Genomic DNA, 23,772 nt, shown 5'->3' on the forward strand with positions numbered 1-23,772 from the left:
AGCCAGGGACCCACCTGGAATTCCTCATAGCAGGGGGTGGGATGGGGCCAACGGGGGTCGGGGTTGAGGCTGGGCCTTTAATCAAACACTTCCCTCCCCTTGACTGATAGGCCACACCCCACCTCAATCCACACAGAATCAGCCTTTGTTAGCGGCATAGATTGTATTGTATTACGGCCCCAGTGTTTCTCAGCTCATGCACTGGCCAGGAGCAGCGATGGCGTGTTTCTGTGTATGTGTGTGTGTGTGTACGTGTGAGTGGTGTGTGTGCGTGTGTGTGTGTGTGTGTGTGTGTGTGTGTGATGGGAATAACACCGGGCGGGTTATGACAGCAGCACAACGGAACTCACTCACTGCCTGCTCAGTCACACTGATTAGTTCTGCTCTGTCTGCACTATCTAGTCTCTCTCTCTCTCTCTCTCTCTCTCTCTCTCTCTCTCTCTCTCTCTCTCTCACTCTCTCGACTTCTATCTGTTTGTCTGGCTGAAAGAAACATGGATCCCAATGTCATACTAATGCACCATATATTTCATATGAACATCTGTTTTTATAATAATAAAGCAATATACACAAAGTTACACAAGCAAGCTGGAGAGCAGAGAAGTCAAATCTGTCTGATGCTGTGGTTATGTGTGGGCAGAATGGATGACTGAATGACCATCCAGGCCTTCTTCCTCTCAGTGGCGATTTGCTGTCTTTTAGTAGAGTACACTGTATAATAAGAATAGTGGGAGTGCTCTTCTCTCTCCTCATGTCAGCCAATGTAGTGCAGTCTCATCCGCAGATGAGAAATGAAACAACACTTTACAATTTAAATAAATCACTTTACACAGCTCTCTTTTTTTACAGTTCCATTCAGAGTTCTAATGATGCATCCGTCCATCCATTTGTCCATCCATCTGTCCATTTGTCCATCCGGTGTCCATCTCCCTGTCCTCTGCTAGTCCTCTGCCTGGCCTTCTGTCTGGCCACACAGAGCCAAACATACCCATTGACGTCCACACTGTCCACTTTCAAAGTGCACCTGTCAAGCTACTTCCCACTGTCCAGCCAAGCATTCATTTTGGTACATAAAAGAGTGTATTTCCCAAAAAAAATATGTAAATTATGTGAGTATATGATAATGTTGTAATAATACTGGATATGCTTGAAGGCTCAGTTAATGTAAAAATGTGTCTTTAAAGCATCATGAAAGCAGCAAACCATTTTTTTTTTTTAAACCCAGAACAACACGCTAGAAAATGGCCTTCTGGACTGAATCTTTGATAAAAGCCAAATCCACCCACCTCCCAAACTTCACTGAGTGTTCACTGGTCTCACTGTCCATCATCTAATCCCATTCCAGCACCAAACAGTGAGAGGAATTCTGGGATCTGTAGTTCAGTCACAGGGCCATTCATAAAGAGGGGCTGATGGGTATTGTATTCATATTGATGGGCGTTGAATTCTAGTGCTTTCACAGAGACAGGTAGAAAAGCCATGCAATGAGGAACCGAGATTGGGGGGGAAGGCGGGGACGCAGAGCAGTTTTGGACACACTTTCCCAGAATGCCATGTTCCACAGGATGTCCTGCAAAGGGGAAGGGGCGGGGTTGCGTTAGAAGGGGTGTGTCCTCAGGTCTGATCCAACCAATCGGCTCGTTTGGGTGCCTTGCACGTGTGTATGTCCACGGCTTCCTCACAGTCCTTACACTCCACAGCGCAGCACCATTTGAACTTGCACTCGCACTTGGTGATTCGCTTGACCCGCGTGGTGTCGTAGCCCCGCCCACAGCACATGACCTCACAACCGTCGGTGCCGCGTGATGTCTTATTGCAGACCCGCCCGGCCGTGCCCAGGGATCCTGCACACAGAGGACACAAAAACATGCTAGATCCTTTTAACTGGTCTTTAGTTTGATGTTTTACTTTTTCACCACTCCTTAGGATTTCCAATAAGCAAGGTTCTGGTTCTGCTTTATGTTAAAGTACATGCTCAGATATGGACATTTGTTGAATATTTTCAGTCAAAATTATTCAAGACCTTAGTTTCCTGCAAAATGGGAATAGGTAGACAAAATAGAGGACATTGTTTCATATTAGTCAGGTATCAATGCATCTGCAGCAGCTTGCTAGCCAACACTGCAGAGTGTTTAGCAGTACTCTGGCTAACTATTACCTAATGCAGAGGCATGTTGTCTGTGTCTTGTGTGAATGTCATACCCACAGAGATTAGGGCTGGTGTTTGGTGGGAGAAGCTCCCTGTTTGAACTGCTACCTATCACAACAAGCTGCCCATAGAACAACAGACCCACACACACAACTATGCACTGTTGGTAGAGTGGCCTATAGTTACACTGCCTTTCCCAAGCCACTGCTCCCTTTGAAGCCACAGTCCTATGTGTGTGTGTGTGTGTGTGTGTGTGTGTGTGTGTGTGTGTCAGGGTTAAATGGACAGTGGAGCGTGACAGACAGACAGGCTCTCACACTCTGAGGCCCACTCTGCCCTCCAGCTACGCTTAGTTCAGACACACACAGAGAGAGAAGAGAGCGAGAGAGAGAGAGGGAGAGAGAAAGAAAGAGAGAGGGAGAGAGAGAGAAAGAGAGACTGTGACAGACAGAAAGAAGATTTTTTTTTTTTGGAAAAATGAGCTGCTTGTGTCCCTAGGCTGTGGATTCCACTGGGAGGGTGAGAGAGGGGGGGAGGATGGACCAAGAAAGAGGCAGACAAAGGGAAGGAGGAAGAGGGAGAGAGGTGGACAGACCTTTGATTTCTGAGAAAGATGGAAGTGTTGCCAAATATCCCAAAGGTTTGTTCTGACAGAGTGTGTCAGTGTGTCATAACTCACTATCAACCATCCAACCAAGAATAGTCACAGCTGATCTGGTGCTTTGTGTAAGCCCAAACAGGTTGGCTATCTTCTGACTATGGTTTTGTGTGTCTGCGTGTGTGTGTGTGTGTGTGTGTGTGTGTGTGTGTGTGTGTGTGTTGACAGAGACTGACAGAGGTCAGGTGGTCACAGAACGACCATGTCCCCAGGGTACAAGGATATAAGCTTCCACAGACATCACAGGGGAGGCTTGCTGTGTTATTTAGCTAACACCACACACCATACACACACACACACACACACACACACACACACAAGCATGGTCAGAAGATAGCCAACCTGTTTGGACTGACTTTTACACAATACACCAGATCAGTTGTGATTATTCCACACTAGTCAAGCATGAACATACACACAACATACACATAGCAACCCTAAAACATAACACAGTCGGGGCAATCCATCAACATCCATGAGAAACTGTCTCTCTGCTTCCATGTCTTTCTCTCTTTCACTGCCTGTCTACCTTCCACTCTGGCTCTGCCTCTCTCTCTGCTTACCCACCTGCTGCTTTATCCTGCAGGCAGTAGTCCGGAGAGTTCTCAAAGTAGACCAGGTCGTTCTTGGTGGCCTTCCTGAAGGCTTTGTTGGCTACAGCGAAGCCTGTCCCGTCCTGGTTCATGGTCACCTCGATGGCCCCGTTGTATTTCCTCCTCAGGTAGTCGCCTGTCTTCCTGAAGTCTGACATGGCCATCCAACATGTCCGCAGCGTGCAGGAGCCGCTCACACCATGACACTTACACTCCAGCTTCATAAAACGCTTCACTGCCTAAATACAGAGAGAGAGGGAGGGAGGGAGGGAATTGTGAGTTTGGACTCTATGCGTTTTAATGGAGATTGTGTGGTTTGTATAAATTCAGCTGCTATACAACTTGTTTTTACATGGTTGCTGGACTGTCATTGCACTGTTGATCATCCTTCAAGGAGGATTCTTGATGCAATGGATTTCTAAAATGGATCCTACCATATAGTGTCGATCGCACACTTGCATGTCCACCTGTGTCCTGCACACACACACTTACTGTTCTGCCACAGCGGTTGTTGTGCAGGTTCATGAGCGCCCGTGCATCTCGGACAGTCCTCTCCTTGGCGTCTATGAAGGCTTTGGCAAACTTTATCCCATAGTTAATATTATCGCTACAGCCGCCCCAGTCGAACTCTCCTCTCTCGTCGCTGGCCCGCCCGCGCTTGTGGGGGTCGCAGTTACACGTCTTGAGCTCCCCCTGGCTGCAGGCGCGGGTCAGCGCATACACCACGCCTGCCGAGGAGATGGCGTAGACGAACGCTGCTTCACGGCTGCCTGGGAAAGAGAGAGAGAGAGAGAGAGAGAGAGAGAGAAAGAAAGAAAGAAAGACGTTAACATCCATACACACACACACGCTGCCATGACCAGGCCTGGGTGTGAGCCATCAGGGCGTGATAGTGCAGCTGACGGGGGCATATCAGGCCTAGTGTGGAGTATAGGACAGCTCTGTTTAAATATTATCATGGAAATAATCCTAGCAGCGGGGCTCTCCTCTGCTCACATAAATTGTTTAAAGACAGACACAGTGATACCCCATTAATCAGCACCAGGATGATGTCATGACAGCATTATCTACCATTGCTGTTCTCATCTGGTCTCTTTAGTTTCTTAGAACTTGACTCATCTACCGTGTGGCCAGAGACATATCTAGATTTAGATATAAAGTTTGGTCACAGTTGCTTTTAGCAGCGCCCATGCACGGTAAATGGCAGCGAGAGTCATGAGAGTTTGTCCATGGTGAGTCGCTACACCCAGACCAAAGCACATCAACAGATTTCACCTGATGACTCAGTACCATTTTCTTACATGATGCTGTAAACATTTTCTTTTAGTAGGCGCAATGAATATTTACACTGTGCTCCAAAATGACCTGACAAAACTTACTGACAATGAGAATGGCTAACATAAATGCATCTGAAAACAGCAATGTACAAATTCACTCTACAAACCTATCTGAGCCAGCCAGGGCCAGAAGAGTGATCTGACCTGCTTGTTCTGTATTCCCTGGAATGTCCCATTTCATCCTTGGGGTGGGGTGGTGGTGGGGGTGGGATGGGTGGGGTTGGGGGGGTATGTGGGGGGGGGGGAGGGGGTGTTGGTCATCACTCAACCTGCGCTGTTTGTCTGACGGCGAGAATATCTCTCTAAATATTTACATCTACATTACTGTTTATTCCTTTCCACTGCACACACCCGTATCTCCGTATCTGCTACTTGTTTCCATGCATCGTCGGCCCCCACACATGCTTAGGATGGCTGAGAGAGGGACAATAACAACCCAAGGAGAGTGTCTTCTGTGACTGAAGCATTTAGGACTCTGCCTTGCTCAAATAGAAAGAAAGAAAAGAGAAAGCATAATCCAAGAGCATGATCCTAAAGATGTAGCCATCACAGAAGTCCCAGTTTTGCAGCAGTACAGACGAACCATTGCATCTATGCTACACCCACGAGAGTAATTGTTAGTTTTGTTCTCCATTCAGAAGTGAGAAGGCAGCAGTAATGATCTAGCAACCAGTCGACTGGCAAATATATTTTTGTTAGTATATACCTAATCACTTCTGCTTCATAACATTTCAGTAAAAACAGGCTATACTGGCCACTGCAGTACTAATGCAGGATAGATGCAAAATAAAAGCAAGGCTTCTACAACAGCTACCACTGGAACTCCCAAGGGAAAATGCCAGCTGACTCCAAGACACCAATAGCCTGGCTCACAGGTCTTTGGTTACATATTTAATATCCAGTGGGCTACTGAACAGTGACTATCCTTCTGTTATTTCTGTTATATAGTAAATGTTCATGATTCAGACTGTCTGCGGTAATAAAACCCTTCATAAGGAGGAATTATGTACACATCGGCTAAGAAGATGGGGGGAAAATGTGAATGTGTGCATGGGTGTGTGTGTACTGTATATGTATGAATCTGTTACAGAGCAGCAGAGTCTGGCGGGAGTGGAAAAACAAAATGACGACAAGCCCGCGTCTCCGAGCTTGTGTGTTTATTGACGAGGCGCAAGGCATTACAACAGTCCATTAGCGACTATAAACACGGAGCGCCGGTATACGTGAGTATGGGAAGGAAAGATGGGAGGAAGAAGAGAGCGGGGGGAAAAAACGGGGAAGGAGGGATGGTAGAAAGAGTAAAGGAAGAGAGGGCACAATGAGGAAGAGTGAGGCGAAAAAGAGACAGAATGAGATCGGCAGGGGATGGGGCCCGGGGTTCAACATCTAATCCATACGCTTACACACACACACACACACACACACACACACATATACACATGGACTACACACATGGACTTACTCCGTAGCATGACTCGTCCAAAGACGGTGTGGTCGCGGTCCAGTGTGCTGCAGTTCCAGCGGTGGTGTCTGAACTGGTGCTGGCACTCTCTGATCCATTCCTTGGCGCCCTCGCCGATGGACTGCATGATGTCCGGGTGGCGCTGGCAGAGCTGCCGCTGCTTGTTCACCAGGCCTGGGATGTTGTCACAGATCACACGGGCCCCCAGCGCACCGATGTACCTGAAGACATGAGAAAATTATAGCCGCTTCTTAACCTAATTCACACTAACACGTGTCATTTAGAGTGATTCATTCATTATCTGAACTGGACTGAACCCAGTGTACTTCAGTAATTGATGATATGTTGCAATTGGCTTCATTAGTATACATGGGTGTCAAAGTGTCAGCGAATTGACCCCCTCATATGGTAAGTATTGGTCTTGGTGTTGCACATGCGGTCTCACACACACACACACACACACACACACACACACATAAGGTAGTGAGTTGCGTGAAGGAGAGTGGTAGTAACAGTCCTCTATGAGTCAGAGTTCACTACACTTAACAGTTTAAGGTTTGCGAGTGTGGGGGGGGGGGGGGACCATTTACTCTGGTCTCCAAATAAATAAGCACTTAAGCACCTCTCCCCATGAGACCTGTGTGTGTGTGTGTGTGTGAGAGAGAGAGAGAGAGAGAGTAGGTGAGTTTGTGTGTGTGTGTGTTTAAACGTTTCCCAATGGGGTGTGTTTGAGTTGAAATCATGTCGTCACAAATCAGAGCAAGAAGTCAGGGGCCTCCAATAACCCTGTCAGACTAAGACCCCATTTACTCACTTACTCCTCTCTCTCCCTCTCTCTCTCTCTCTCTCGCTCTCTCTCTCTCTCTCTCTGCCATCTCCCTAACTTAATAGAGACTTTTACAGTATCCCATTAAGGTAAATGCTGCACTGAGTTTACTCAAAACGCAGTTTTAATCCGTATCCAATTGTGACACGTATGAGAGTGTGCGTTCGTGCGTGAATGTGTATGCATGCATGTGTGTGTACATACGTATGTGTGTGTGTGTGTGTGTGTGTGTGTGTGTGGGACTCCTTGCAGCTCGGTGGCTGCGGGGCTTTGGCGGGTCAGTGAGGGGAGGTCAGGGAACGTGTAGCTGTGTGGTCGTGTTTTACGAGGCTGGGCGAGAGGATGGAGACTGGAGGCTCTCTGCTCCCCAGAGTGGGATTAGAGAGGAGGAATAAGAACAGAGTGCTCATCAAAGGAAAGAGCCAGGGCAGCAATTCACACTTCATTCTCTCTCTCCTTCTCTCTCTCTTTCCCTCTCTGTCTTTCTGGGAGTCAGGAGGACTTGTGGGTTTTATAGGTTAGTAAATCATTATCCACAGGTCTAAAACAACACGATGTAAAGCCCCACGACTGCACTGTGGATGATAGGGGAACGACAATTAGACAGCTAAATGTGAGGTGGGACACAGGAGGTTTCTGTTGACTTCTGATGACAAATAAACCATAACTTCTCTTATATTACATTGGCCTCTGGCTGCTCTGTCATCTTCTCTAGCCCTGTTCTGGGCAATCCTCCTGTTTGAAAGCTATATAAAGAGGGAGCTTTGATCATGTAGAGTAGCAATTCAAGAAACTTGGCACATTCATTCAATAATCTCATCCATATCTCCTCATTTTTTCTGCTGTAATGAAGACTTAGAAATCTACTAAGAAATCCCATCATTTCCCCTACAAAGATTAGCCAAGACCTATGGATCAAGTGGCTGAGAGAAGTAATGTTTATTGAAGTAATTTTGCTTTATTGTTATGGATGAAACTGTCAAAGGGAACTTGGCCATATCAAACAGAAGCCAAACTTGCAATTGCCTGACATGGCCACACACACACACAAGATGCACAAGATGGATGAACTGTAACATCAAACACTAATAATTTTCCCTATTCAGGCTATTGCACTTGATGAATTATTGGAGGCAACCTAGAGGCTGTAGATGTTCATTATTTCACAAGAGCATTTATCACAGAGATTATAAACATGATATATTTTCTATTAGAAATATATATTTTTCACATTCCGCAAAAGGCTGAGACTCCCCACTATCATTTTGCGACCCCCTGGGGAGCCTCAACCACTGTCTAGATCATCGCTTATATAGGGAAACTTGATAAATGCAGTCTCTGGATGCGTTTTAACCCGTTGGATATTTTTGATTGAAGTTCTGTGAAACATTCTAGAGACCCAAGTTCACACGGACAACAGTACATCATCACAAGAATATCCCCTGTTAAATTTGCCATCTCATGAAAAGACACTGAATTTCCATCAAAGCCAATAATGTCCAGCCAAATCTGTTACACACACTCTTTCCACTGCTCCCCATAACTGCTTTTAATCTACACAAACTATTAGGCATTCCTTCACCCCCATACCCACCCACACACAGACACTTCTCATATAAACACGCTCACACACATGGACATTTTCACGTATGTTATTGCGCAGGCAATGAGATATTTTCACCCCTCACCTATGCTCTAGATGGCTGGTTTTGGGGTATTTTAGTGAAGTCATTGCTTTGAGTGTGTGTGTGTGTGTGTGTGTGTGTGTGTGTGTGTGTGTGGTGGTACCTGGTGAATTAATGACTGTTCTGCCTTGCCGAATGCAGGCTCCAGCTGAGCTGAACACGCGCGCAGCCAACAGCACCGACATAAATTACATTTATCGCTCTATTATTATTGCTCAATATGGCAGGCCAACAACTGACACGAAGAAAATGCATATTCGAAACAAAATCTTAGAGAGCCTTGACTCTCATTCACAAACTCGTAATTTAGGTTATTTTCACCGGTAAATGAATCTTTCTGTTCTGTTTTTTCAGGGCCAATGTAATAGGACCTAAATTAAATTATCTTAAACCAATGCTTCCAAAAGGATAGGAAAATACAGATCATAGTTTTTGTTCGCAGTCATTAACCCATAAAAATAATAAGAAAATGCACCCATTCGTGACAAATAAATATGAATTTTCTTTTAATAAATCATGTGCGTTTAAATTAACTGCAGCAATCAAAATGTAAGAATAAGAACAAGTACAAGAAAGTTGTTCAAAAATATTGCCAGCAACTAACCCTAACCCAACAGCCTTGATGAGAAATGCACCGTTACGTCCGTGATAATAAATTAATTGATAGTGGCCCTCAACATTATGGCCTAGCCCATATTCTGCTGGGGAAAAAAACACTGGTCCAAATTAATTGGAATGCACTACTTTTAGGGGAAAAAAGGCTGTTAAAATAGTCATAACTTAAATTCGTTGGCAATGTGTGCAGTTCTAACGAAAGACCCAGAGCTAGGCTGTAGTCCCAGGTTCGTTTCATACGATTAAGCTGAACGATGAATAACAGCCGCATCGTTCAAATGCGTGGGATGCCATTGCCCTCCCTTCTCTATTCAATTAGACCAACACCGATAGGTTCGTAATAATAATGGACAAATTAGGTTAATATTAATACGACAACAACAACAACAACAACAACAACAACAACAACAATAATAGCCTACAAATAATAATAATAATAACAACAATAATAATAATAATAATAATAATAATAATAATAATAGCCTAACAATAATAATAATAATTACACTAAATCATAATAAAACGCTTTCTTTAAGCAGCACTTTTCAGAGACGGACCTTATAATCCCTGCATTTATACGCCCAAAGACACCAAACATTTCAGCTCCCATAAATGTTACTGGCAGGCAGGTAGACCTGTAGGTGTGACGGGCGCAGGCTACTCACCACCACGACGAGTCCACCCGGGGCGTCACCAGCAGCAACAGCAACAGACACGCACAGTATATCCGCGAACTGGCACCGGGGCTTTGGCATGACGATGCCCTGGAAGAGTGTCTGACGCCAGGCGAACCAAAGCTCCTCATCCGGCCCGCCCGTTGGCTCTGAACCTTATTAAAACCCAGCATGGCAGCAAGGAGTTCCAAAGTAATTTCAGATTTCAGAGGAAAATGCCCAAGTTTAATAGAGAAGGTTTGATATGAAGTATGCTAAGTAACCATACAGTAGGCCTCATTATCCAGTGTGTGGCTCCCCGTCGCGCGGCTGTCAGGAGTGTGAGGAGCGCCTTTTCAGTGCCATGTGCGCACCAGACTCTCCACTGGGCGGTTATGGCTCCCGACAGGAGGTTTACCTGAGGAGACGGGCAGTAAGTGTTGGCTATTTCACCTCACGGGGCGGCCAATCATCTCCCCCCAAAAACACCTATCCTTGTTCTTTGCTCAGGTCAGAAGCAGGAATAACATCCAGGGTGGAAGGCGCTAGACTCGCCGCGGTTCTGCCGGCTCCCTGACTCTCTGCCGGGTCGGATGCTCGCGGCGGACCTTTCCTTTATCAGTGCGCGGTGGATAAAGTCACAGGCGCTGAGCTGAGGGGAGCTGAGAGAGAGAGCGTGTATGAACGAGTGTCTGGCTGTGTGAGAGAGGCAAAGAGAGACAGAGGGGTGGGAGATGAGGGAGGGCTCGCTGCTGACAGCTCCTCTCGCCCATTGGGCAAATGTATAGGGGTTACAGAGTTTGAGGAGGAAGGAGATATTGACGGCGAGAGGGATGGATGGAGAAGTGCGAGCCTTCAAGCCTTCATTTACAGCCCACAAGTAAGTGCGGCAATTTGATTATTGAAATTAAATGTCCAAACATATTGGAAATGCAATATTTAATAATGATACTATAGTAGGCAGAATTATTTGATTTATTGTAATTTTTACTGATTGATAATTATAATTAACAACAATAATCATATTTATGATATATATACATATGATTTATGCATCTTCTCCCTTCTCATGTAATATGCTGCCCCCCCACAACACAACACACACACACACACACACACACACACCTCTCAAATCACTGGCATTGCTGCATATTGCAAACATTATTACAAATGATTAAGGAAATCGTCAATAGGAATTTTATTTATTATTACAAATTATTTTAAGTATTTAAGTATTTTAGTTATTTAAGAATTTGTTTTGCCTGCAGGCTAAACCTAAAACACAGCAGAAGAAGTGAAAATCAGAGAAAAAAGGAGGGAACGTGGGACTGGGAGAACAGAGCCAAATCGTCCAGTGGAACAGCACTGTGGCTTAAATATGAACCACATGTGCCGTGTAAGAGAGAGTGCTGAGACAGCGCTAGAGTAAAGCATGAAACACTCACACACACACACACACACAAGCACACACACACCATGCGGTGTCCCTGGAGAGCGACCATCCTTACCTTCCTTCCTGTGTGTGTGTGTGTGTGTGTCTTCAGATTGGCAGCACAATGTTGTTCATCACCTACTCTGATGTTTCTCCTTGTCCTTGAATGGTTCCTGACAGAAAAACTTGCAGTTAAGGACCTTTCACAAACTCAAAAACCATTGTCCAACTTGCTTACAGGCACAAGTTCATATGCTATTTTTGTCGCCATAGACTCACATTTCTCTGGAGAGTTTGTGATATTGGATTAAGAATACCACAGTTGATTCAGCTGACCCAATAATACTAACTAACAAGTAAACAAATCAGGAAATCCTTGTCGGAATTGAAACTATTAGAATTAGCTAGCTGTCGCAAACTGCTATTTCATCAAAAGCCTGAGAAAACAATTATGGTGTTTATGCCAAAGCCGCTGTTAAAGCTAAGCTTCTTTTAGAGACATTTGTATTTCTGCTTAGAGCTCGGCAGGCAGGCATATATGCAGTCTGCTGTCAGAATGGGACACACACCCACACACACACACACATACACTTTGAAACATTTTCAGATAGGCAGGCACACACACGCACAAACACACACAGACTAGAGAGTGGGTACAAGTTTGTGAGAGGCCGTGAGGTGAGGAAAAGGAGCCAGACTCTGGTGAATATTTGTGCGCTGCAGCTTAGCTCACGATTTTCTGCTAAATCAAAAGGAATTAGGGAAGCACAAACACCATTGAGTTATGCTCCCTCTCCTGGGGCTGGAGCTGGAACAGGCTCTCCCTCTCTTGCTCTCTCTCTCATTCTCTCCCTTTCTCTCGCTCTCTCGAGTCTGTGAACTTGACCCCAGCTTTCTCTTCATAAACAATAACAGAGTCAAGTGGCTCCTTGTCAGCTGGAGGAAAAGTTTGCCCTGATGTACGGGGTCCAATCTGGCAACCATCTCCCCAGAGGAAAAGTACGGATGGGGGTTGCCATGTTTGAATGCTGCACTGGGGTGAAGGAGGGATAAGGGTGAGATTTAGAGAGGCAGGGGTTTTTGGGCTAAGCCAATTGATTTCTGTGTTGATACATTATAATCACTCAGGATTATTTTTGAAAGAAAAGTTGCTGGGGGAGCAGTGGAATGGGTTGAATGAATCAAGGGCAAGCCAGAAGCACGCGGTGTAGGTGGAAGAGTTGGACTAATGGCCCAGTAATGTGTCCCCTGTGGGGCTTATGCTGCGGGCTGTCACCAGCTAGGCGGTCAGGCAGGGATGAGCTCAGCGTCTATTCCCAGGGAGGACAGCCTGCCGTCAGGCCTGGCACAGCTCCCACACAGATGGGACGCACAGGGGAACAACAACAAGGGACAGGTAGACAGGAGGAACAGAGTGAGGGACAGAGGGGAGGTGAACAGATTCAAGATGGGGAAAAGTGGGGAAGGTCGCTGCATCTACCTTCATTCTGCCACATCTCAAATAAACTAAAGGTATTTTTTTGGAGATGTAGCAGATATGTACAGCGATATCGGGAAAGGTGGACAAGGTTGCTGCAACCACCAGGTCATATTCTAGAAATTAAAATAAAAAGTTCATTATGATATATCCATCTATATTTGCATTATTTCCTTTTGTCTGTCTGTCTGTCTGTCTGTCTGTCTGTCTATCTATCTATCTATCTATCTATCTATCTATCTAGATGTATATGTAGATACAATTGAACTGAATAGATATTGATCAAGTTTCAATGAATCAAGATGATAATGCATGAGAGAATTGGAAATCACAGCAGAAGACTCAGCTAGCTTTCTGCAAACTCAGACAAACATATCATCATGAGACAAATTATTCAATCACTGCAAAGGCGAAACACATGAGTTGTTTCATGCAGAGATTTTATCTGTATTTATTTTTGTATTCATTACCATCACAGTTGTGTGTGTGTGTGTGTGTATAGGTGAATGCGAGAGAACTTCTGTGTGATAAGTAATCATGAGGATAACAGGGCCAAGCCTGAGTGGCTGTCTAGATATTAATCAGCTGGAAATCCAGTAGCATTATCTATAAAGCTAATGAAAGGTCAAAATACAACACAGACCCTAAAAATACCTCCGCCCTCCAGGGACAGACAAACCACAATGTGTGTTTGTGTGAGTGCGCGCGCGTGTGTGTGTGTGTGTTTGCATGCATGCGTGCAAGCCAGAGAATCAGCTCTGTGATAATTTATTATCCTGTAAATTTAGATCTGCTGACAGCGATGAACTGCCTTGAACAAACTCAGTGGCACTGGAACTCCAGAAGCCTCTGAAACTCGGGGCTGGTTCTCAGAAAAGGTGTCAGGACCTGTTGCAGTTCCAGCAGCTACCTCCAATGCAAAGGGTAAGAAGAAGGTAGGTAAGAAGAAAGGTATGCAAATCGAGAGAAAGTTTGCACATGCATAGATGCATAAAACGTACTCACACACACACACACACACACACACACACACGCACACAGAGACACACACAAGTGCTGCTACACTATGTACCCTTGGGTTACATCATGGCTGGCCTCTATGGGGCTAAGCCCTCAGTGCATGTGACCCTTTCTTTCTTTATCCCCAGGATAGCCTGTCAATAATAGATTTTATAGTTGCTGTGAACACACAGTGTCAGTAGATGTGATGGTGATAACTCTATAATAGAATGTTTACTAAATAGCCGGAGGATGCCGTCATGCTGGACCAATTTGGAGCACGCACACACACACATGCACACACACGCACACGCACAGAGTATGAGTGTAGAGCAGGTGATACATGAGTGAGATCAAAGGCAGATCTGGGGCAGCATGGCCTCTTTGACACCTAACACACATCTCAGACACACCTGCATGCCACACACAGGCAATACACAGACTGGGAGACAGATACACACAGAAGTAATGAGACAGACATCATCCATATTAGATGAGATGAACTGGGATCAGCAGTAAGATGACTGCTTCAATGCCTTTGTCCAGTTAAAATGGTCCCTAAAAGAGCAAATTATCAAAAAAAGATTACTTACAAAAAATATGTGAATCCAACATTAAAGTTTACTTTCATGGATGCCGGTGGCTTTGTACAGCACAGTGTCTCCCTGCTCCTTCTGAGTGGAACTGAGTTTGTGCTGACTAGTTTCCTGTTCCAGTGGGGAACTGTCTGTGTGACGCACACCGCAGGTCATGGGCAGCTGGTCACATGGCGGCTAGCTGAGGTAGCACAGAAACAGGCCCAATGCTGCTCCAATAGTGGATCCTTCCTTTCTCTCCTCCTAGTTTCTACACAAGATAGCCAATGCAGAAAGAATGTCAGGTTATGGTTCGGCGCCAGTGTTTTCCATTTATTTATTCAGCAGTTAAGTGAAAAAGTATGATAAAAGCATTCTATTTTGTCCATTGCAGGTATGGTTTTCATGCAAGAGGCTGCACTAGAACATAAACTGCAATCGAAACATGGAGGGACATGGACTCTGGTGGGTATGATTACACTGACAAACAGAACACCCTGATTGCAGTTTTTTCCTGTGCTATTACATTTGTCTCTTTGTCTTTCCCACAGCTCTCATCTCTCTTTTTTTTCCATCATCCTCTATGTTCACAAGTCCTTCCTCCCTCTCCTCAGCCTTCACCTTGAAATTAGAGATATTTTCCATTTTACATAGCCGTTGTGGTTTCATTCCTCTCACACAAATGCTTACACATCCATGAGATTCAGATGATTGACTTTGTGTGTGTGTGTGCTCGTGCATGTGCATGTGTATGTGAGTCTGTATATGTGTGCATATATGCAGATGAAAGAGAATCGTGAATTATTTTAATGAAAAACAAGTATTATTTTAGTCAGAGTGGCTGCCTGTATGTGTAGCAATACTTTGCAGTCTGTCATAAACTATTGTCCTACTGTCATACAGTCAAAATCAGGCTAGAAAGCACAGTTTAGAACTCAGCTAGTGTAATTTGTACAAGAAAACAAGCCAGCCACAGTGTTTCTCTTTTCTCAATATCTTTCTCCTTAAAGGAATAGTTCACCCAAAACTGAAAATTCTGTCATCATCTACTCACCCTCATGCCAAATGAAACACAGGTGAAATTTGTTAGTCCATATAACACACAGGGAGGTTGCCAGCACAACTTGGTAGCAGCCTTCTCCAAAACAACTGAAGTCAATGGGGACCTGTTCTTTAGAGTTCCAAAACAAAAACAGCCAAACAATCACACTGTGAAGAGAAAGACCTATACACCATTATTTGTTGCAAATCAATCAGCTGTAGTTAAGATTTGCACTAAATAGTGGTGTAAATATACTGTAGGTCTTTTTGGAACTCTGAAGAACTGGTCCCCACTGACTTCAGTTGTTTTGGAGAAGGCTGCTATGGAGTTGTGCTGGCAACCTCCCTGTGTGTTATATGGACAAACTTCACCTGTGTTTCAACTGGCATGAGGGTGAGGAGATGATGACAGAACTTTCAGTTTTGGGTGAACTATTCCTTTAACTTACCAAACAACTGAAATAACTGAATGGCAAAGCAAAGTGTAGCTCTTTGTGGAGCCTTAAAGGTACAAACAGTATTCTCTTTAAAATCACATCAGACACATCGGAGTGGCAGGCGTGTGGGGTGCGTCCAGAAGGTAAAGAGACAGAGGCACCCTGGGAAAGAGCTGAGTCAGCAGGACTGTCATACCACAGAGGGCTCTCGGCACAGTGACTGGGTGCTGATCGCTGTGCGTGAGTGTGTGTTCTTGTATGGGTTTTGTATCCGTGAACATGTTTGTGATTTAGTGATTTCCATATACATACAAGTAACTGTGCCCCTGATTAAGGGCTAAGCCTCTCTGGTGTTTGTTTAGTCACATAAGCCCCAGCTTACTTACACATTTCTCTCTCTTTCGCTGTGGAGGAAACACAGGCTGACTGGAGTTGGTGTACGCTGTTTGAGCCCTGGGGTGGCGGCTGTCTAGACCAGGGGTTCTGAAAGTGGGGTCTGGGGACCTCCAGGGGTCCTTGTCGTGGTTCCAGGGGGTCCCCCGGCAAAATGAAGAACAGTTTATTCTCACTGCAATTTTAATTTAGTGATCCCATTGAGAACATATAAGAATGACTATTGTATTCATAGCTTTCACGCTCACCACTATTATCTCTCCACATACAGTTCTGCAATTCAGTTCTTAATCCAGAACAACAAAAACCTTCCCATGTGGGGGTCTCTGGGACAAACTCTTATCTAATAGGGGTCTATGGGCTAATTTGTGGCTGTTTGGGAATGAAAACATTTGGGAATACCTGGTCTAGACCTTATGGTGGAAGTTATATGGGCACTTATACCATATGATTGAGGCTCAGTTCTGTAGCAAAGGTTGTTGGGGCTACCTGGTGTTCTAGGTTGAATTCTTGAGGCCATTACGGCCCTTTGGCAGAGGCTCTGTGCTGTGTGGCGAGGGCTCTAAGTTGTAGGTGAGGTCTCTCCACGCCCTGAGTGATGAGAGCAGGGTTTAACCGGCTGCAGGTGCGCCTGAGACAGGCGGGTAGGGCCTTTGAAGTGGAAGCCAACTGGGACCCCGGCCCATCTCTGACCAGCCCAGCCAGCCCAGACACATTCGCTTTCAATTAACACTCTCCCTTCCCTCCCTATCGCTGCTCTCTCACTTTCTATCATTCCCTCTTTCTTTTCTAATACTTATCTGTATTTGAGTTTAGATGAGAACCATTTCTGGCTGACAACTGCAGTGCAATAATTTTGATTTCCTGTTTTGTAGTGAAGAGTGAATAACCACGCACTTCTGATCAGTGCACCGCTATCATGACCCTGTCATTATTGTTAAGCGGAAGAATTCACAAATGTGCTTGCGTGCAAGTCATTGTAAGTACATGTTATTTGGTCTGTGTGTGTGTGTGTGTGTGTGTGTGTGTGTCTCTGTGCGTGTGTGGGTGTGTCTATGTGTGTGTGTGGGTGTGCGCTGGGTTCTTACCTCACCTCTCACTCAGGCTCCATGAATCTTCTTGTGTCTCGGGGCCAGGCTGAGAGTCCAGAGGACAGTGAGTCCACAGAGCTCTGACACCCTGATCTATCGTCTCTCATTTATCTTTATGTGATGAAATCATGGATCTACTCACTCTCACACTCTGTCTTCTGAATAGGACACGTCCTGTCTTTGGCACGGACAAACGAGCGAGGGTAGTCATATCACTTCTATTACACATTATTGAGTTTGATAGAAAAATAATCAGCAAATGCTATTGTGGCTCATTGGCCCTTTTTACTCACACCTATATGCACACAAGTGTGTATATGAGCATGCACACACACACACGCATATACTCATTAAAGAGAGTGAAAGAGAGAAATAAATGGCTGCTTCGATGGTAAGCTCCCTGGAGGCAGCCACATCTGGCTCCTGTTAGCCACAAGCGTATAAAAATCAAATGCGGTTTAGTCCCAGGCATGCTATAGTACGGGCACACACACACACACACACACACACACACACACACACACACACAGACACACACACACACACAGACACACACACACACACACACTGGGAGGTAGGACTCTGGCATGGTGGTCACCCCCACCAGTCCCAGCCCCTCTGCAGTGCCAACCCTAGTGAACCCAGCAGACATCAAGGGGCTCAGACAGGGACTAGTGTTCCTGGCACAACAGCAACAGCAGCTCATCTACAGCCACCACACAAACATATGAAACCCTTAAAACCCTGTAGATACCTGTCTGCCTGGCTTCTCCTACTATGTCTGAGTGTGGGTGGGGGGTGTCGATAATAATGACTAGGTAAGTAAGCATTCAGAGTTAGAAAAAAACCCCCATCTAGCACACAATTCTCTCTCCGGGAACCTCATGGAGCATCAGGGAAAATAAGTTGTTATTTACCAGTAAATTAAATTTAGTATGCAAATGTATAAGAACACACTCCATAGGTTTAGTCATGAGCCTGTGACACAGAGTGAAATGGAGTGAAAATATGCTACTGTACAAAATGAGGAGGCTATGAAGAGAATATCAACAGAATCTAAGAGCAGGTTTAGGGGACATAAACAGACACTCATGGCCAAGCCAGTGAACTCAGACCAGACCACCTCTGGATCCCAGACTTCCAAACAAATCGGTCTCACTCCCTGACACATGGCAGCGCAGCAATTCACTGGAATCATGACTCATCGATCGGGTCGCCATCTTCGCTGGTGATACTCAAATTGACGACTCACATGCGAAAATGTGCTGCGGTGTCTTGGGCGTGTAATCGGTGTGTAATCAGTATGTGTCAAGTGTAACTGAGCGTCAACAACATCATTAGGGAAGACTGTTTACTGTGTGATGTTAGAACTGAGACACAGAAGCAAGACAGAAGCAAGACACAAGCAAGCGAGTGGAGAAATAAAGACATAAATAAGGCTATCAAATGCAAGCCTTTTCACCCCGTATGAGACTGAAGTTTAAGTTTATTTCGAAATGTTTCTGGTATTGTGATCGTCTCTAAATGTCACTGAGGTCAAAGCCAACTCAGCCTGTGTGTTCTCCCAAGCCCCGCAGGCATGTCTGAAAGACTCTGAAGCTCTGTGAGTCTGTCTCTGGCCTTCAATTTCCTGCCATGTTAAATCCTGGATAAAGCAGCCATCTTCAGTGCAGCTTGGGTGGGATAGACAGCATTTCAATAACTTTTGTATTATCAATATTAGCATCTGATGTTGCAGTAATATCACTTGTCTGCAAGCTGGCTGGTTGGAATCTTACAGCTTTAACAGAAGTCCTCACTCAGAAGCGTACGCATGCGAGTGTGCATGTGTTTCTGTTTTGACAGTTTGGAGGCTGGTATTATCTAAAACCTTTGTGACGCACGCTGCCCTGTGTGATATAGTGACACCAGTTTACCAGCTCCATATATAAGGCTCTCTGCTCGCCAGGCCTATGTCAAAAAGCTGCGAGAGACTGTCAGCATCAAAATGAAAACATTTTCTTGGTGAAGAACATCAAATTTCACGCCATCTTTCAACAATAGGTGTATTGTGGCCGGCTGAAGGAGTCCAGTAAAAGCTGGCGTATCCTTGGCAGCAGGCTGGCGCTAGTCCTGGCCTGTCAGGGTGAAATGTTGCCCCTGTGTCAGCTCTCTGTAAACTCTACTATCTCTGACTGTGATGGACGGAGATCCAACACACAGCCAGTCACAGGTTGTGAATGTTATCGGCTCATAGATCCGAGGCTTAGATCAGCCTCTGGACTGCTTTAAGGGCCTGGAAGCGTCTGCCAGGGTTCTGTAGATGGTAAGGATCAGAGCTTGAGGTCTGCTTCTGCAAAAAGATACACTTCTCTAGCCTGGCTGCCATGTAGGTTTGCATGTGTTGATTTCTTTCATGGAGATATTACGTACATCTTGGAATTAGCCCTACATGAATAGTCATCCATGTTACGTATGTCTGTTGCAGATATCTAAGCCCAGCCACGTCCAGAAGACTCTTAATGCCCATCTGACTGCTCCCACATACCCTGATCCTCCCAACACACACACACATACACACACACAAATGTTGCAACACCCGGACCTCTCACCATGTGCTTCTAATCGAGCTCCAAGGCCCTCTTTGGTGGTCTTCGGTCTCTCCATCTTCTTACCCCGAGCTCTCTCCTACTCCGACTCCTTCAGCATCCTGCCCCCTCCCCTTAACCTCTCTCCTCCCGTCCCTCGCTCACCCGTCCAGCTCTGCTCCACCACCCTGATCGCACCTGACACTAATTCATCTCTTTCCCCAAGACACTTCACCCAGATTTACCACTGGTAATGCATGATCCTCTTGATCCTGCCTCAGTTCAACACAAAAACTTACCCTGCGGAAATATATCCATCTTAAAAAGTCATTGCATCTGATATCTGACATCTTCAAATTTTATGTTCAAATTGATTTTTCCTTCATCTGGTCAGATCAAGCAGAAAAGGAGGTTTCACACTACAAGAGAATCCAAAAGGAGTTTAGATGACATTGCATGATCTACAAATTAAAGGTCTTGTAAATCCCACAAACTGCCTTATTAGCCTTGCTCTCTGTCGGATTTCCTCATTCAGTGTGTGTATATGTGTGTGTGTGCATTTGTGCCCTGTAGCACAATTTTAGCAAGGGAAACACATGTCCACATTAAGCAGTTTCACAGATCAAGCAGATATGACTGGGGATGAAAGAACGGATTGGGAACTTGCGGCTGCTGTGAGCCGTCAGTGACAATACTCACCAAATCTTTTCATGTTCATTATCCAACTCTTATGTCACTCTATTGACGCTGCTTATAAGCCAGAGTAAATTGCAAGGGAAAGATAATCAGAGTAGGTTTCATTGACTTTGACAAAGGTGTTTGTGAAACACACGATATGAATTCACATTTCAACACAAAGGTCTTCACAAGTTTTTGCAAACGTCTTCAGAATGAAAAGGATGAACAAGAAAGAGAGGGAGGGATGAGAGCGGAGGAGTGACTGATTGCAGGGCATCAGACCAAATGGGAACCAGAGACTGCAAGATGTCAGAACTGCTATGGATTTATACTTTACCTGCTCCCCTGAGATCTGCCACACATACACCCACCCTAAACAGAAACAGAGAGGGGGAGGGATGTGAAAAAGTATGGGCAAGAAGTCATAGGTCAAACGGTGCGAGAGGATTAGTAAAAAGAGGCCTAGGAAGATGAGCGAGAGGTGGAGGACGGGAGAGCGAGAGAGGGGTGGGTCTGAGGAGAAAAGAGTAACATCAGCTGGGTCTTATTTAGACCAACCTTTTGTACTCTGAAAGGAGCCCCGAACGGCCTTCTCTTACATCTGTCCTCCGCATGTTGGACTCAGATGGGTGGGCTGCCCCTTTCTGCCTTTGCCCTCTCCTCTCACTGCTCTATGTCTCTCTCTTGGGTACAGGACTGGTCAGATGACTCACTTGAAGGGTTTGACCTAAATGGGATTTTGAAGGCTGGTACTCTTGTATTACTGCTGCCAAAAGGTGATATTTTGCATCACATTCGATATGTTTAAATTTGAGCATTTTTATACCCCCAAAACATGACAAGTCCTTGTCAGGGTGGAAAAAAGCCTCTGAAACTGAATTTAGACCAAGAGACAATAAAACACAATTGAAAGCCATACTAATGAAATTGTATTAGTTGCTTTGGCAGCTCTTTAAGGCAGGTGACACTCCCCAACCCCCACCTTTTCGATGGTATAGAGAAATTCTGGGACACATACTTTTAAAAAGCCCCTAAATGGAGAAATAATTGACAAAATCATTTTGAACAACTGAGTAAATTAATATAATCTGCAAATACAAATTCATGGAAAGTTCTCCAGGCTTCTTTTTCTATAACTGTGGCCAGGGAGGAACCTCCATCATATCAGTGGTGGATGACATGACAGGCCTGACATATTGGCAAACCGATGTATCAGTCTAACCCTACTCACTTGTATCTAACTGTATCTAAGCCACTCCAGTGTTGGTGCAGTGTGGACAACTGACCACTATCCTCCAGCTACAAGACAAACACAGCTCTTGTCTGATAGACGAGTGTCGTTCCTCCACAGACAGCGTGTTGAGGTCAGCGCTGTGCGGTGTAACTTGACAGACACAGATGACAGGACATGCCCGAGTCACACTCCACCAGCTAGCAGAGCGCAGAGCCGCTAACTGTTACCTCGACTGGAGGCTGGACTGAATTAGGCCCCCTCGCCCCCTCCGCAGACCTCAGACCCCGATCCAAACCTAACGCCTATATAAATCACAGCAGGCCAGGTGATTTCTGAATCTTGACATTTGTTTCTTTTCACTGGCCAACTCAGCCTCTCTCTCCCTCTCTCTCTCTCTCTCTCTCTCTCTCTCTCTCTCTCTCTCTCTCTCTCTCTCTCTGCCCCTCCCTCTCTTTCTACCCACTATGAGTTAACTCACTGTTTAAGAAGGTGTGCAATTGGGTGTGCCACACCTGTACGGAGTTAACTACGATCTGATACGTCGCTAAATTTAGCCTCCAGGCCTCACAGACAAGGCCTCCCCTAAGCTTCGGCCGTAAAATCTTTATGGATATGTCAGCCATGCTTTAACATCAAACCCCCTTATAGGCTGCATCATCAGAGACGGATGCTGCTCTTACTGATTACTCTGTTAACAGCTGACAGAGTGTGTGCTCGTGTACACCAACTATAAGGTGATAACTGACTTCATATTCTTGTAGAATCCTTCGCAGATGTATGGCAATAGTGCGCGCATACATTTACGATCTATGGGAAATGATCAGATGGGCAGGTGTGTGTGGGTACAGATATGGTGGTCACACACTGGTGGTGGTCATATGCCAGTTAAAAGCCCTAACTGGTTTTATCTAAAAGTGTTCAACTGGCATTACAAGGTCAAATGCACTATCAGACTGTATGTATGTATGACTGTTTAAGTGGAAGCATATCCAGATGTGTGCTAGTATGCGTGCGTGCGGAGGTCTTATGGCCCACAGCGACTTGCTCAGATCATAGAACACACACACAATCACACACACACACACACACACACACACACACACACACACACACACACACACACACACTACATAGGAAAAAAAAAACACATGAAAGCTATGTCAGGAGGAACACCTCCGGCCCCCACACAGGAAGCCCCCATTACAGCGTGTGTATTGATAAAAACGGTCCCCCCATCTGCCCCGTAGCTCCCGATAGCCATCTCCTCCCCTCAGTGGGTTCCCACTCAGGCTGTGCGGGTCCGGCGGTATAACTGGCCCCCAGAGAAACAACATAATGGAGTTAAGGACCCTGTTTATGCTCCAGATAAAACAGATTTACCCTTACTTGCTGCACTTACTAATGCCAGATTCCCCATATTGCTGGTGGGCATACACACACACACACACACACACACACTTTACAAGCTGCGTCTTAAATGTGCTGCAGTAATGGCAAAATAGTGGCATACTGTATGTGCGCGTGTGTTTGTGTGTCTGTGCGGGCAGCGGCTTTGATGTGTTGTGGTTCTTATGATCACACTTCAACACATCTTGGAGCAGGAGAGGGAGTCTGTTCTGTCTGCTTCTAAACACAGCATCTGGAGCCACCAGAACACCAGACAATGCACATGCAGACACACACACACACACACACACTCACACACATACACTGCCAAGCAGATTGATTCTTTTATCTGTGCAAATTTGCTCTTGCTTTCAAGAACCACAGCACTGGAGTAACATTTATCTACCGATCTGTATCAAGGATAAAGATAAATAAGGCTTGGTGGATCTTAGCGGGTTTTTTTTTATAACCAGACCATATTATA

General features: G+C 45.3%; 1 protein-coding gene across 2 annotated transcripts; it reads right to left on the reverse strand.

Moving 5' to 3' along the window:
- Positions 1-641: 641 nt before the first annotated feature.
- Positions 642-6,341, reverse strand: LOC139644913 (protein Wnt-2b). 2 transcript variants are annotated; one of them, XM_071520450.1, is made up of 4 exons: positions 6,200-6,341; positions 3,889-4,170; positions 3,375-3,635; positions 642-1,844 (listed from the first exon to the last, which is right to left on the reverse strand). In XM_071520450.1, exons 1-4 carry the CDS (start codon positions 6,324-6,326, stop codon positions 1,615-1,617), a joined length of 900 nt encoding a protein of 299 aa, XP_071376551.1. In that variant the 5' UTR covers positions 6,327-6,341; the 3' UTR covers positions 642-1,614. The 2 variants fall into 2 exon arrangements, with proteins under 2 accessions (XP_071376551.1, XP_071376550.1); XM_071520449.1 differs by having other exon boundaries at positions 3,375-3,639; positions 3,893-4,170; positions 6,200-6,326.
- Between the last annotated feature and the right edge of the window lie 17,431 nt (positions 6,342-23,772).

Source organism: Centroberyx affinis, unplaced genomic scaffold (genome assembly GCF_046629955.1).
Source record: "Centroberyx affinis isolate AG114_WGS23_722 - 3 ecotype Tasmania unplaced genomic scaffold, CSIRO-AGI_Caff_v1 ptg000803l_1, whole genome shotgun sequence".
Lineage (NCBI taxonomy): Eukaryota > Metazoa > Chordata > Actinopteri > Beryciformes > Berycidae > Centroberyx > Centroberyx affinis.

What these genes read in the sequence shown, in the direction of transcription:
- LOC139644913 (XM_071520450.1), bottom strand. Translation starts at nt 6,326, where the DNA reads ATGCAGTCCATCGGCGAGGGCGCCAAGGAATGGATCAGAGAGTGCCAG. An exon ending in TGGACGAGTCATGCTACGGA is followed by an intron (nt 4,171 to 6,199) that starts GTAAGTCCATGT and finishes TCTCTTTCCCAG; the next exon opens with GCAGCCGTGAAGCAGCGTTC. An exon ending in CCTGCAGGATAAAGCAGCAG is followed by an intron (nt 1,845 to 3,374) that starts GTGGGTAAGCAG and finishes CTCTGTGTGCAG; the next exon opens with GATCCCTGGGCACGGCCGGG.